This window comes from Schistocerca gregaria, chromosome 4, assembly GCF_023897955.1.
Source record: "Schistocerca gregaria isolate iqSchGreg1 chromosome 4, iqSchGreg1.2, whole genome shotgun sequence".
Classification (NCBI taxonomy): Eukaryota; Metazoa; Arthropoda; class Insecta; order Orthoptera; family Acrididae; genus Schistocerca; species Schistocerca gregaria.
This window is the reverse complement of record NC_064923.1, coordinates 356,108,786-356,124,370: the sequence shown is the minus strand read 5'-3', so window position 1 is coordinate 356,124,370 and position 15,585 is coordinate 356,108,786. Positions and strand designations below refer to the sequence as shown.

At 42.1% G+C, this 15,585-nt stretch overlaps 1 protein-coding gene across 1 annotated transcript in view; it reads right to left on the bottom strand.

The window, feature by feature from the left end:
- Nucleotides 1-12,140, bottom strand: part of LOC126268099 (methyl farnesoate epoxidase-like) — a 327,355-nt gene extending 315,215 nt beyond the window's left edge. The window contains exon 1 of the mRNA XM_049973607.1: nucleotides 11,963-12,140. Coding sequence (XP_049829564.1) covers nucleotides 11,963-12,071 — 109 coding nt within the window. The 5' untranslated portion in view covers nucleotides 12,072-12,140. The remainder of the gene's footprint in view (nucleotides 1-11,962) is intronic.
- Nucleotides 12,141-15,585: the final 3,445 nt, after the last annotated feature.

The window sequence follows — 15,585 nt, the reverse complement described above, 5'->3', positions numbered from 1 at the left end:
AATCAAGAATAGGGTGCCGCATTGTTCGATCTTGGGTCCTCTGCTGTTCTTGATATAGTGGGTGATCAAAAAGTCAGTATAAATTTGAAAACTGGATAAATTGCGGGTTAATGTAGAGAGAGAGGTAGAAATTGACACACATGCTTGGAGTAACATGGGGTTTTATTAGAACCAAATAAATACAAAAGTTCAAAAAATGTGCGACAGATGGCGCTTCATCTGATCAGAATAGCAATAACTGGCAAGTAAGACAAAGCAAAGATGATGTTCTTTACAGGAAATGCTCAATATGTCCACCATCATTCCTCAACAATGGTTGTAGTCGAGGAATAATGGCTCTGAGAACTATGGGACTTAACATCTATGGTCATCAGTCCCCTAGAACTTAGAACTACTTAAACATAACTAACCTAAGGACATCACACAACACCCAGCCAACACGAGGCAGAGAATATCCCTGACCCCGCCGGGAATCGAACCCGGGAACCCGGGCGTGGGAAGCGAGAACGCTACCGCACGACCACGAGATGCGGGCAGTCGAGGAATAATCTTCTGAACAGCACTGTAAAGCATGTCCGGAGTTATGGTGACGCTTTAGCGTCGGATGTTGTCTTTCAGCATCCCTAGAGATGTCAGTCGATCACGATATACTTGCGACTTCAGGTAACCCCAAAGCCAATAATCGGACGGACTGAGGTCTGGGGACCTGGGAGGCCAAGCATGACGAAAGTGGCGGCTGAGCACACCATCATCACCAAACGACAAGCGCAAGAGGCTTTTCACACATCTAGCAATAAGGGGTGGAGCGCCATCCTGCATAAACATCGTACGTTTCAGCAGGTGTTTTTTAGACAGGCTGGGGATGATGCGATTCTGTAACATATCGGCGTACCTCTCACCTGTCACGGTAGCAGTTACAAAACAAGAATCACGCATTTCCTCGAAGAAAAAAGGCCAGATAACGGTAGCTGTGGTAAATCAAACCGTGACTTTCTCGTCGTGCAATGGGGTTCCCACGACAGTTCTAGGATTTTCGGTAGCCCAAATTCTGCAGTTGACAGACCCTCGGAGCGTGAAATGAGTTACGTCGGTCCACAACACGTTACTCAACCAATCGTCATCTTCCGCCATCTTTTGAAACGCCCTTACCGCAAATGCCCTCCGCTTCACCAAATCGCCAGGTAATAGTTCATGATGCCGATGGAATTTGTACGGGTAGCATCCGAGGATACGTCTAAGTGCCAACCCAACAGTAGTGTATGGAATGCCGGTGCGACGTGCGACTGTACGAGCGCTGACTGCCCCTTGCATAGACGAAACCGCTACAGTCTCCATTTCTTCCTGAACTGTCTCAGCAGCATTACGCCTTTTGCTCGGTTGGCCACTACGGGGTCTATCGTCCAAACAACCTGGGCTTTGAACTTCGAAATCATTCTCGCCACAGCTGCATTTGTCAACGCATGTTTACCCGTGCGAATCCCCTTCCTATGGCGATAGGATCCCCATTCTGATGATACAGCTTCACTAAAAGCGCCTTTTCAGGTAACGTCATCATTCTGCGACTGCTGGCGCATCTGATTCTCTCTCTCATTACAGCTCCTTTTATACACGATTGTCATTCGCAGTCACTGACATTTTGCTGTCTAGCGCCATCTGTCGGACATTTTGTGAACTTTGTATTGTTTTCGGTTCTAATAAAACCACATGTCATTCCAAGCAAGTGTGTCAATTTTCACCTCTCTTTCTATGTTATCCGTGGTTTATTAAGTTTTCAAATTTATACAGACTTTTTGATCACCCGGTATATTAATGACTTGCCATTCTATATTCACGAAGATGCAAAGCTGGTACTTTTTGCCGATGATACGAGTATAGCTATCACACCCAACAGACAAGAATTAACTGCTCAAATTGTAAACGATGATTTTCAGAAAATCATTAAGTGGATCTCTGCAAATGGGCTCTCATTAAACTTTGACAAAACGCAGTTCCACCAGTAAATGGAATGACACCATTAAGAAATATAGACTTCGATCAGAAATCGGTAGATAAGGTAGAATATTCAAAATTTCTAGGTGTGTGTGTTGATGAGGGGTTGAACATGAAAAAACACACTAAGGATCTGCTGAAACGTTTGAGTTCAGCTACTTATGCTACCAGGTTCATTGCAAAGTTTGGCGATATACATCTCAGTAAATTAGCTTACCACGCCTATTTTCATTCTCTGCTTTCGTATGGCATCATATTCTTGGGTAACTCATCATTGAGTAACAGAGTGTTCATTGCACAAAAGCGTGTAATCAGAATAATTGCTAGAGCTCATCCTAGATCATTCTGCAGACACTTATTTAAAGAGATAGGGATCTTCACGGTAGCCTCACAATATATATATATATATATATATATATATATATATATATATATATATATATATATATATATATATTCATTAATAAAAGTTGTTATTAACAATCCGATCGAATTCAAAAGTAATAGCAGTGTACATAGCTACAACTATAGGAGAAAGGATGATCTTCACTACTCAAGGTTAAATCTAACTTCGGCTCAGAATGGGGTAAATTTTGCTGCCACAAAAGTCTTTGGTCACTTACCTAACAGCATCAAAAGTCTGACAGATAGCCATATAGCATTTAAAAGGAAACTAAAAGAATTTCTTAATGGCAACTCCTTCTACTCATTAGATGAATTTTTGGATATAGTAAATGGGTAATTTCCCCAACGCCCCACAAAAAATTTAAAATATCAAGTGTCATGTAGTATTTTGTGTAGTGTAATATCGTGTATAGACACCTTTTATTAACCTGACACGTTCAGCATTATTACGAAGTGTCGTATTCATGATCTATGGAACAAGTACTAATCTAATCCAACCTACTCGTCCTTGGGGTACACTCTATTCATTTAGTTCAGTGAAATGAGCTATAGCCACTATGTAACGTGGCAGTTAATACAATGGATGCTGGAAGCGGAAGAGTAGACAGAATCGGGGCGGTATTGTCTTGTTTCTGCTCGGTGTCAACATTAATCAGCAACAGTCCTAACTAGCAGTAATTTATAATTTGTGGGAAGAATATTTCAGTTTCGACTGTATAAAGACACTTAGGCAACTGATATCTCTGCGCATTACCTCTGCTTTCGTAGAGTGGTTAGCGCCTGTTAGTTTTGTATGCTGTCTGGCTTATAACAATGGCCATTATGCCAAAAGGGGGTCTTTTACATCCGTTCCTAAACCCCCACAGTGGCAGTGACAAGTTACATTACACATAAAGTACAATGTTGTACTGGACAAAAGCTATGCATGCCAATCATGTTTTCGAGGAATTTTGGGTTTGGTACCATGTACATGACACAACATCTTAAGAAAATCACGGAAAACTCAATCAGACGGTTAGAACCACCTTCCTGCAGAATGCGTGTCTAGTGTGCCACTCTGCCAGAATCAAAAAAGATCTCCACAGCCCAGTAAAGAGCAATTCGAATCATGAGTGGATGTCGTCCTTGAACTTTTCAATTCATTGTGAAATATTATCAAATATACAATAAATAATATATCTTTACTAGCTAATACCGGCGGCTGTGCACGCATATCAATAGTTTTGTTACGGTGAGCGACCGTTAGTAAGTGAAGTATTGCGTAGGCAATAACGTCAGCTCTCCTCATGAGACCGCCTGAAGTAGCTGTACGTTATCCAACGTGTGCACTATGCAAGAAATTTTATACTTTCTTAACATGGCTTATCTGTAATGAAGCAAAAAAATATGTAGCATTCCCTACTTCACACTCTTAGCAGACGTTTTTCTTTTATTTTCTAATGTAGCCTATGTTCTTCCTCGGGGTTCAAGCTATCTCCATACCAAACTTCATCGAAATGGGTTTAGCGGTTTAGTATTGGAAACGTCTCTTTTGCAATATCTTTCCTTTCGTTACCAGATTTGGATGTAGTAAGGCTTATGTCTTACCCCAAGCCACTCTCAAGTTACCTGTGTAAAACCCATAAAAATATGTCTAGTAGTTTTGGAGACTAGCGTGTTCGAAGAGACTGACTGAGAGACGCTACCATTTTACTGTTTTATTATTAATAATGATTTAAAACTAATGTAAAAAGTATCTGCTTGAACCCCATTTTAAACAATGCAATAATTGTTTTGTAGTAAGAAACAGAAGCTTTTGTCTGAAACTGTCATGCAACACATACAATTGCAAATTCCTGTTATCTGTAGGTGACAATATGTATCTTGATCTAAGGTGGCAAAGAAAAATACTCTGCGCTACGACACTATTTGTAATGATCAGTTTTACAGATACGTTGTATGCACCGATATTCATATTCGATAAATTGGTATATTCTACATCCATGCAACTTTCTCGCACTTTCTGCCCTACGTAACACATATATCAAAAACAAAATTAAGAGATAAAAAGAAAAACACCTCACCATTTCGTTCGATGGCAATGTGCCACAGTGTAGAACGTGGGTTTTGGAGTTAAGGGAAAGGCAATCAACCTCTTGACCTGCGTCCTCTACTCGGAAAATACTGTGTGTGAAAAAAAAAGAGTTGTTTTTCTCTAGACCGGTATTTCTTGAACCGATATTGCTTCTTTGTGAGAAACTTTGTTTCCTCTACGTGTGTAACAATGTTCGAGCCTCGAGTATGTTCAAGAATTCTTCAACAGCTATGCTCTAAGAACGTTGGTTTGTTATGTTGTGTATCTGTATGTTACCGTTCTGCACTGTTCCTTTTTTGACATGTGATACAAAGTGCATGACACTTTAATTGCCGTTATCAGGCTATAGACTTCTGTGCTATAGAGTTTTCATTCAGTACAGGATTATCACCCATTTCTAAGAATCAATGACCTGCGATTCTACTAAAAAACATATTACACGTTGCCGAGTGCGACGGGAACTATTGCATCTTTCGTTTGTGTGGTGCCACACTTTCCACGTTTTGTTGGCGTGGCTGCGGTTTCTGCGCTCTTTTGCAGCCAAGACGGATGCGAAGCTTTAGAGCAGGGGTCTCCAAACTTTTTAGTCCACGGGCCACATTGACTCCTCCACAAAGTGATGAAGGTCAAGATCTACCTAGTGGGATTAAAGCATCCTAGCACTCCATGATCACCGTAAAGTAAGGCTAAAGGAAAGATGAAATCGCAAAAATCTAAGGTTGTGAGAATAGCTAGCACTGAAACGAACTACGATTTTTATTTAATTACATAATTTTGATTGGTGGACGTACCTGACAGAAATTATGGCGTATTTTATTCTGGCGAATTTCACCGACAAAAAGGTATGTCACTGCACATTCTGTGCGCATTTTACAACGTAATCAAAAGAAAGTGAAACCTCGTTTAAGAAGCATCTTCCATAATGATTGATCACTAAGGCTAGTAGCCGAAGTGGCGTCCATTTGAAAGACTTGCACTAGACTCGTGAGTAGAATAAAATGCAAATAACTTTTTTACTGAAATTGTTTTCGCCAAACTAGTCTGTTAACCGGTCTTTCTTTTTTTCACTATCGCACGGAGAATGACCATTCTGTCTGTTTATTGTGGATAGCCACAAGTTTAACCATGACCTTCCGCTTTGTAAAGATAGAGCTCCGACAATGTCGCGGTGTATTGGTCGCGATAGGCCTCGAAACTCAATTGTTACCAGTATAGCTACCACCTCAAATATTTGGTGGGCCTGATACTGGAGATGACCGGCCAGCTAACGCGGGCCGGTTTGCCGACCCTCGAGGGCCGATTTAGTCCCGCTGGCCGTAGTTTGGAACCCCTGCTTTAGAGTACAGCATCGAACTGGATTCCCCAACATTTTCTCCTCGCTTTCTCGTACCTACCCTTACTGCGTAGCAGAAATGGGACCAGTCCCACACTGTGTCGTGCGAAGGTCAACGACGTGTCCCTGGACACCACTTTCCTCTCTCAGCAGCACTACATGGGGTCTTTCAAAAAGTACTTCACAACTTCAAAAATTCACATAAATTTATTAAAAGAAGATATAGAGCTAGGTGTAGTGTTATCAAGTTTTTTGACCTTCCACTAAAGATGTATGTGTTTTCCGTTGGTTACCCTGCACACATCCTATCGGAAGTCAATTTCTTCCCAATCTCGCTGTAGCATTGCTGGTGTAACTTGCTCAGTGGTTGCGTAAATTCTAGCTCTCAGTTCAGGTAGAGAAGCCGGGGCACGGAAGGTACAAACACGGTATCCTTTATGAACCCCATTAAAAAAATGAGTGTTGACAGGCCTGGCGAACAGGAAAGCGATGCAATTGGCGCATCACGGCCTATCCATTGACCTGGGAAGCGGTCACTGAGAAAATCTCGTACATCAGTAAGGTAGTGGGATGGTGCACCATCTTGCATGACGTAAACATTTCGTTCTTGGTCATCCTCACCGATCTGTGGTATCAAAAATTGTTGTAAAATATCACGTTGATGATTCTCTCACGGAGCACCCCGTTTCTACAAAACAATTATGCAACTCATAAAATGTAGGCCTACTAGGAAGATCTTTAGCACACTTGGTACGGAAATTGCGCTGAACTGTTGTCGCCGACTTCGATTATTCAAAACAAAACAAACAGCTAGCGCGCTCAACTCCAGTGTAGGGTGTCATCTTGAACGCAATTGCCACTATCGCTGCTTAGGGTGCTATTCGGCTCTATCGAATTAAGCAAAACATAACGTGATGTATTTCTCTTCAAACCGGCACTACAATGACCTCTGTAGGTACTATGAATTAATTTATATGAATTTTCAAAGTGGTAAAGTACTTTTTGAAACACCCTGTACTATCAAAACTATAGTACACTCAGCCAGCATCTTCCACGATCCCAGAAACATACCTTAGAGCAGATATTACATTTTGTTCATGCACATACAAAACCTGAGGCGGCTTTCTGAAGATATATTCAGTTTCAGACGGTAGAGCCGCTGAAATAGTCTCTGAAGAATATGGACATGTTATTATGTAGATGTGTCCATCTACTATTTGGTAAAGAAAATATTATTTTCTGTGATACAGGTGAGACAGAAAAGTGAGATTTCAAGATCGACAACATGTCTTTTCCCAGAAGTTGATACCTTCTCTGTTTCAACGGGACTATATAGCGCACTATCGAGCAGTACAGTTACAAATTCTGCAGTTCAGTTAACATGGCTGTATAGAAAAATGTGAAACTGGGGACACGAGAAACATCTTGGTCCATTCCGACGCTGTTACGTCACTTCTACAGGCCAGGTTGAGTGAAGTTTAGGCCTTCGCCCACGCGCATGTAATCTAGTGCTGAGCATTGGTTACTTTTATCACGAAGAGCTTAAATATCCCTCTTCGTAAAAACATTCATTCAGATTAAATTAATCCTGTCAAAATAGCAAAGAAAGAAAATCTGGAAATCATACAAAGCATTTATAAAATGAAGTTTAAGAACCAAAGGATTTCTTGTAGATATCAAAGGTGTAAAAGTGGTTTTTTCCCTAAGTTTATATCCTGATCCACCGCCTTTGAAGAAATTAAAATCTATGCTTGTTATTATCGTTGGTATGCAACATGATTTTCGCTCCTACTTAGAAACTTATTTTTAAGAGTTTCAAAGTTTTGCGTTAGATAAAGTTATTGGCGTAAAGTAAAAATATTTTAATGAAAATTTTCTAGTCTTAAGAAATATTTCTTAACTTGTTGGAAACACTAGATTGACTCATATGAGCTCCAGAAGATCAACTAAGAAAGTGATCTCCATAATAATCTTGATAACATTGGTACCAAGCACTTTCTGCTACGGGACATTCATACGAAGCACCCCCACCCACCTAACACTGGTAGGAAGCATCCTCTACCAGCAACATTTCACTGAGCACCATACGCCACGTAACATCAGTGGGACATTTTGTGTATACTAATTCGATGTTGTTAGCTTTTAAGTATCAAAGCAATTTACCTGCATAAATATATTGGGTGTATTACCAGTTTTTAAGTGAATCGGTGGCAGAATTAAGGATTAAATGACGAGAAAGGAGAGGAGAAAACGGAAAAAAGCACTTTACAGAATATAGCGTGAGAAGAAGGTATTTTTGGAGACAGAAACGAGGGGTTATACGGGAATATGGGAGACAAAAAAAGGAAAAGAAAGAGTCTGTGTGTTAAAAATGCCAGATTCAAAGTCCAAGGATCTTGGGTTCGGTCCTGGTCAAACCTAAGATTTTTGTCTGCGACTTACCGCTTCTTTCATCTTTGGCTGTGTTTGTTCCTGTGCAAAATGCCGTGGTTTGGAATTCACTTTAAACTGTAGGTCGGTTCGTAGGTCGGAGGCAGGCAACGACATACACCCTTCAACAGGACCATGCCTCGTAAAACACTGTGATGTCCAAAACAATCTTCAGATTGATGACGATCATTGATGAAAAACTTTTTATTGTATATACAGGGTGATTCTTACGAACGTTTAAAAACCTCTTAAGTGACACAGATAACGCTGAGACAAGACGCATGGGGCCGCAGATGTCAGGAAATACCCCAAAAGTGGATGACAAATGTATAACATGTGACGTCAGCAGATGACGTACCTCTCGCACGTGTTTGGCTCCATGTGTCTCATATTAATTTACTTTTCTCCGCGTCATATGCGTTGCTTCGGTGGTTTTTAAACGCTGATGAGAAACACCCCTTATAATGACAATGGTGCGTGGTTTTTAAGTGTTTTTTTAATTTACCAAACAAGTGTCGAGCACTTGTTCGTCGTCGGTGGTATTATGTTTCACTTTTAAGTGTTCATAGAATCATTTCATATCTTCTATTTGATTATAAAAGCGGAAAGTTTTGCTTTCAATCATCAGTGACGTATTTTGTTGTCAGTCTCTTGAGATACTATTAGTTGTATACCTCCGATAAAGTTCTTGCAGCCCGACACATCTTCAGACTCAGCGAATCAGTCGTACCGAAATTTGCCAAGTCTAGAATCTTGCTCCCGATTTACAACTGCACACGTTACACAGTAGGAGTTAGCGCAGCAACAAGTGTTATCTGCCGCCAGCAACTGATACACAGAAGATGTGTAGGGTTTACCTCCCGGTGCCACTACATAGGGTGATTCTACACTCATGCTCAGAAATTAAGGATAATGCTGATATATGGTGAAACAACGCTCTTGTGGGCGGTCTGCGGATTTAAATCACCTCGGGGTATGACCATGTGGTGCATTTGACCTGCGGTCGTCGCACGGTGGCGCTGGCAACAGTCACACAAGCGGAGGTGTGTTGGTGCATGTCAGAGTACGGTGCAGCGAGTAAGTGTGCAGACTCCTTCACACGTGCCAATGGCGACTGTGTTGAAAATGGCCCAAAGAACACAGATTGATGACGTTATGAGGGGTAGAATAACAGGGTGACTAGAGGCTGGTCAAGCACAGCAGGTCGTAGCACAGGCCCTTCATGTGCCACAAAGTGTGATCTCAAGATTATGGCAACGATTCTACCAGACAGTAAACGTGTTTAGGCGCTACAGTAAGGGACGTCCACAGTGTACACCACAAGAAGACCGATATCTCACCATCAGTGCCGGCAGAAGGCCAAGGAGTACTGCAGGTAGCCTTGCTCAGGACCTTACCGCAGCCAGGAGCAGTTGTCTCCAGACATGCAGTCTATAGACGACTGAACAGACATGGTTTATTCGTCCGGAGACCTACAAGGGGCATCCCACTGACCCCTGGTCACAGGAGAGCCCGTAAAGCACGGTGTCAAGAACACAGTACATGGGCATTGGAATAGTGGTCCCAGGTTATGTTCACAGACGAGTCCAAGTATAGTTTGAACAGTGATTGTTGCCAGGTTTTCATCTGGCGGGAACCAGGAACCAGATACCAACCCCTTAATGTCCTTGAAAGGGACCTATATGGTGGTCGTGTTTGATGGTGTGGGGTGGGATTATGATTGGTGCACGTGCACCCCTGCATGTCTTTGACAGAGGAACTGTAACAGGTCAGGTATATCGGGACGTCATTTTGCACCAGTATGTCCGCCTTTTCAGGGGTGCACTGGGTTCCACCTACCTACTGATGGATGATAACGCACGGCCCCACCGAGCTGCCATCGTGGAGGAGTAGCGTGAAACAGAAGGTATCAGCGAATGGAGTGGCACCGCATTCTGCAATTATCCTTAATTTATGAGCATGAGTATAATTAGCGTTTAAAAACCTCCGAAACGACTTAGTTGACGCTCAGACATGTTAGGTAAGATAAGATACATGGGGTCGCAAATGATAGGGAATATCACAAAAGTGCGTGAAAAATGTTGAACATGCGACTTCAAAACATGACGTAACTCGCCGCACTTGCATATCGGTCTGCCGCTCCTGGTCATCCCAACCCAAGTCTTGTATTTTTTTCATTGCCTCAGACAATTGCGTTTTTACATTAAGGTATTGATTTATTTATCGGTCTCGCGGTCTCCGCTGGTTTATCGCAAAATAGAGCACAACAAAAAGCTACCGAGTTGTGTCACAAGTAAATGAGTATCAGCGTCCGGACTGCTTCATTACCATTAACTGAACTGCGTTTTCTTTACTACATAATTTCTGTAACCAAGAAAAGAAGGAAGAAAGTAAAGGAACACAAAATAAGAACAGCTTTTGCTTGGTGACAGCGAGGACAATTATGTAACATCTACGTTTAAAACAGATCACATTTACTGCAGATGTCCGAAATTTGCACCTTCTGCTTGAATGGAATTATGGAGTAGCTCAATCACCCCTTCGCTTGAGAATATCCTCCGTATTTTGGTTGTGATGTCACATATTCAAAAACTGTTATCCAGTTTTTAGGTTTTATTGCCAATGCTTGTCGGAAACAAAATCTAAAACCCGACATATCGACATTTAATGGACGTTAATTCAAAAAACACCCTTGCTTCATTGGTGTAAGTGTTACAGCAGGCCCAGACTATATCCAATCCCAGTGCTACGAAAAGAAAAGTCCGCTTTTTTTCCATTTATAACTATTGCTAAATGCCACTAGACGCTGTGCGCTAGCACCACGTTTAGTCTTTCTTGTTTGAATGTGAAATGAATTTCTCTAACTTACGGGCTATCCTTTAGGCTACGTATATAAATAAATTAATAACGTTTACATGAACATCTTTTGTTTTATCTATCTTCCTTTACCAAGATGTGTTTCTTCAGTCAATGAAAAACCACACTGCAGATTTCAGGAATCATTTTAGTAGATAATTGTGGGAATGCAACATCACTAAATCCCCTAATCTTTTGCTACTAAACAGAAATCGAAATGTAGCTAGCAACCTCTCCTTGCAGCTTACAGCCTCTCTCACGACTGTACTTTTTATCGTTAAAAATGATTTGATGGTGTTCAGCAGGGCCAAAATGCATGTTTCATCCGTTGTTAGATAATTACGAAAATCATCGGCTTCCAGCTCCTTAACCTTTCAAGACCTAATTTTTTTCTTGAGGAAGGAAAATTTTTCTTTATTTAGCTATGCTCTTAGGTGATTTTTTAATGACTTTTATGCAAGATTAAACAAAAATACATACCCGTTTTGAAAACATACTTTGTGTATTTGGCTTAATTTTCTGAAGTGAAATAACTAATTACGAAATTTCTCTATTGTGACCCACCAGGTTAGCCGAGATCGCTAATCCGCTGCTTCCTGGATTCAGGTAGGCGCGCCGGCCCCGAATCGAATCCGCTTTTGTTTCCTTTTTGTTTCTCTGTAAAACCTAGCGAGACCTCGTAAAATATAAACAATGGATTTAAGATTAACAAGTCACAACAATAGAGGTTGCGGCACTGTAATCGCTGAGTGCAGCAGTCGGGACGTGTGTGGGCTGGCCTGAAATTGATCGGGAGGTCTATCGGCCGAAGGGTTGGTGTGTGTGCAGGGGCCTTCAATAAGAATCACGCTCCAAGTCAGCAGGTGGCGCCTTACCTGGCGGGAATCCTGGAGGGCGCCTCAGCTGGCCCCACAGCCACACGGCCAGGGCGACTGCGGCGAGCAGCAGGGGCAGCACTAGAGAAAGCATGTCGTCTCTTCCCATCAACCGACGAGCAACTGCTCTGACGCCGCGTCCAGCGACCGACAGCCAGTTAAGCCCAGAGCCACCGTAGTGTGTGGGGCAGGGAGGGGAGTGGAGCTCAGCTCACCCAATCCCGCTGTTGCACGGCTCACCGACACTGCTGACGCACTTTTCGCCGCTCGCGAAGACAGATGGCTCTATTCCTCGTGTTATCCATATGTGTCAGCTCCAAACCAACGCCTAGATTGCATATCACTCTGACCACTTCCAATACAGGTGGAGAACTTACATTTACGCACTTTCTGCCTTACAGTTTCTACTTCCAATATTACTTCTATGTTTATACACCGCAAGTACAAGACGCGAGCGTGTTTCAGTCGAATCTGCTTACTGTTATCAAAACTTACTCTCCCCCTATAACACTCCTCCGAACCACCCCTCCTTCCCATTTCCTTCTACTGCCAAACTGAGGATTACTTGATGTCTCCTATTAACCATTCCTTCTTTTAGTCATACATGTACATCTACATTAAAAATTGGACCTTTTGGTCTATTCCGTCATCCTCAAAATAGTTCGAGACACCTCTTTATTGGTCTTCCTGAAGATCTTTTGCTTCTTAGTTTGAATTGTTTTAGTGATTCTTCCATCTGGAATACTGTCTATATATTCTTCCCATCTTAACTGATATTCTTTAATTATGTTACTTATGTTTTGCATGTTCAGATTTAGCTCAGATGTCATCATTTCTCTTTTTATTCATCAAGGTATACCCAGCCACGTGTCTAAGGTAATTCATTTCATATCCTTATGTTCTCTTTTCACCTCCAGTTATCGCATCAACTGAGCAGTGCTGGTAGCCAGAACCTACTTGAACTTCAGTAGAGTATCTATGTGAACTTTCTTTCCCATTATTCTGCGAAAACATTGAAACATAAATGGGCTTATATATTATAAGAACAATTTTCGCCGAGAAAAGGGATTCTATGCCTTTTTTTGTTTTAAGCTGCAATGCACGATATTTAGTAAAATTTGCAACAAATATAATAGTCAAAACAGTGTCTGGTTCTTCGGACATGCATACATGTTCGAAGGACATTGTAATGTAAGGTGCAGACAGTGTGTAAATACGGACCTTGTGATAATCATTCACCTTAAAAATTTTCGTTCATCTTACCTTATGAATGAAAAGTGTCACAACTCAGAATGTGCCGCTCTTCTTGGATGACCCAGGTACACCTACCAGTAACAGTGCTGAAGCGACACTGTTCTTGCCGTGGCGAATTACGAAATATATGGGCTGTAAAGGATTAATAAATGTTAGTTAATACCCTAAGTTTAACAAAGCTTTTGTCTCAGTTAGAAAAAAAAAACTGCACTAACAGCCTTTGAGAAGAAGGCGTTAATTCACTCTACATCGGAGTAGACGGAACATCGCAATTAATAACGAAAACTGAAAAAAAAGTATGTGATAATACAAGCAAAAAAGGAGGTCATGTAAAGATGCGTCCGTATACGAACCGACTGCGAGATACAGGGTGACAATTATTGAACTGTATCGAAAAAACGTAAATTAATTAAAGACTACGGCGGGCACACACTTCATTCAACATGTAAACGTCATTACATATGCTCAGCTTTAGGTTATGACATGTTCGATGTGCCTACCATCATTGGCGCAGACGGAAAGCGGATTTCTGCATGGCCCGCTGAATTGTAGAAACATAGATGCTACCGATAACATCGTCAATAGCTGTTTTCAGCTCAGCAATGGTTTTGGTGATTTTGTTGTATGCCTTGTCTTTAATATAGCCCCACAAAAAGGAGTCGCATGTGTTGAGACCCGGAAAATACGGCAGCCAATCGAGGCTCATGCCAGTGGCCTCTGGGTATCCCAGAGCGGGAATGCGGTCCCCAAAGTGCTCCTCCAGAACATCAAACACTCTCCAGCTTCGATGGGGTCGAGCTCCGTCTTTCATGAACCTCATCTTGCCGAAATCAGGGTCACTTTGGAAAATGCGAATGAAATCATCCTCCAAAACCTTCACGAACTGTTCGGTAGTCACCGTGCCATCAAGGAATATCACACCGATTATTCTGTGACTGGACATTGCTCACCACACAGTCATGCGCTGAGGTTGAGGAGACTTCTCGATCGCGAAATACCGATTCTGAGACCCCAAATGTGCCAATTTTGCTTACTGACGAACCCATCCAAATGAAAGTGGGCTTTGTCGCTAAACCATGCGGATACTAATTCCCATCCTGTCCTGCGGCCAACAGTGCAGTTTGATAGTTCTAACGCAAACCGTTCAGAAGTTATGACGATATTAATTCATGTAGTCCATTAATTGTCACCCTGTATATGCAAATATGTGTTTGGAGCCGCCACCGTTTTCGGTATGAAATATTGCCCTAGTTAGTAGAAATGACCGGTCACGAAAACTGATAACGGCCGGGAGAGCGGTATGCTGACCTCATTTCCCTCCATATCCATAACCAGTACATGTGTCGGCTCACTACGACGAAGAGGTCGGTGTATACCGTTGGGTCTTCTGACGTATCTTCGGGTGGAGTTTAGTTTAGTCGAAATGTATTTGAAACGTAAACTTTGCGATTAAGTCCCCATCTGATTGGGCTCAAGTTACACCCATGTCCTGCCATAACAAGAAAAGCAATACTTTAAGTAGGCTGTTTAGGTTTTTATGTTGCCAACACCACGTAGCGGTCTGTATTAAAACCGCTGACTGCGCTGTGGCTGTGTGCAGTCTATGGCTGGTAGGACACGTTGTTGGAAGTTATTCGCCAGTGTAGTGTTGGGCAGTTGGTTGTGAACAGCCCGTAGCGTTGGGCAGTTGTAGGTGAGCCGCATTTTAGTAGTACTGTCCAGTCACCTCTGCAATTAGTTACGAATTAATTCAAACACGACCGGATTATCTTGCCAATGTCGGTAAGACTCCTCAATTCGCGGCTCCGAAATTCGAACGTGGGCTAGTCATTGAATGTCAACTGAGTAACAAATCCATTAGAAACATTTAAACCCTCCTACAGCTGCCCAAGTCGATTATCAGTGACGTGATAATGATGTCGGAACGTGAAGGAACAATCACTAGCTAGACGAAGACCAGGTAGACCTTACATACTGACCGACAGGATCCACGGCGAAATGCGGAAGGTGATGGTAAAAAAATCGCATGAAATCAGCAGAAGCAGCTGCTAGTGAGTTCCAGAGCGCTACCAGAAGTCTAGCTAGTATAATGACTGTGTGCGTATGGAGTTGAAACAAAATTGGGTAGAATCGTCGAGCACTGCTCACACTCCACATTTCTGTAATCAATGTTAAATTATGCTTGTGATGGAGTAAAGAACGGCGTCACAGGACAGTTGATGAGTGGAAACATGTTATTTGGAGTGATAAATCTGGACCATACCCTGTGGCAATCCGATGGAAGAGCTTAGGTTTGGCACACGACTGGAGAACGTTACCTGCCATCATCTCTAGTGCCAGCAGTGAAGTATGGAGGAGGTGGTGTAGCG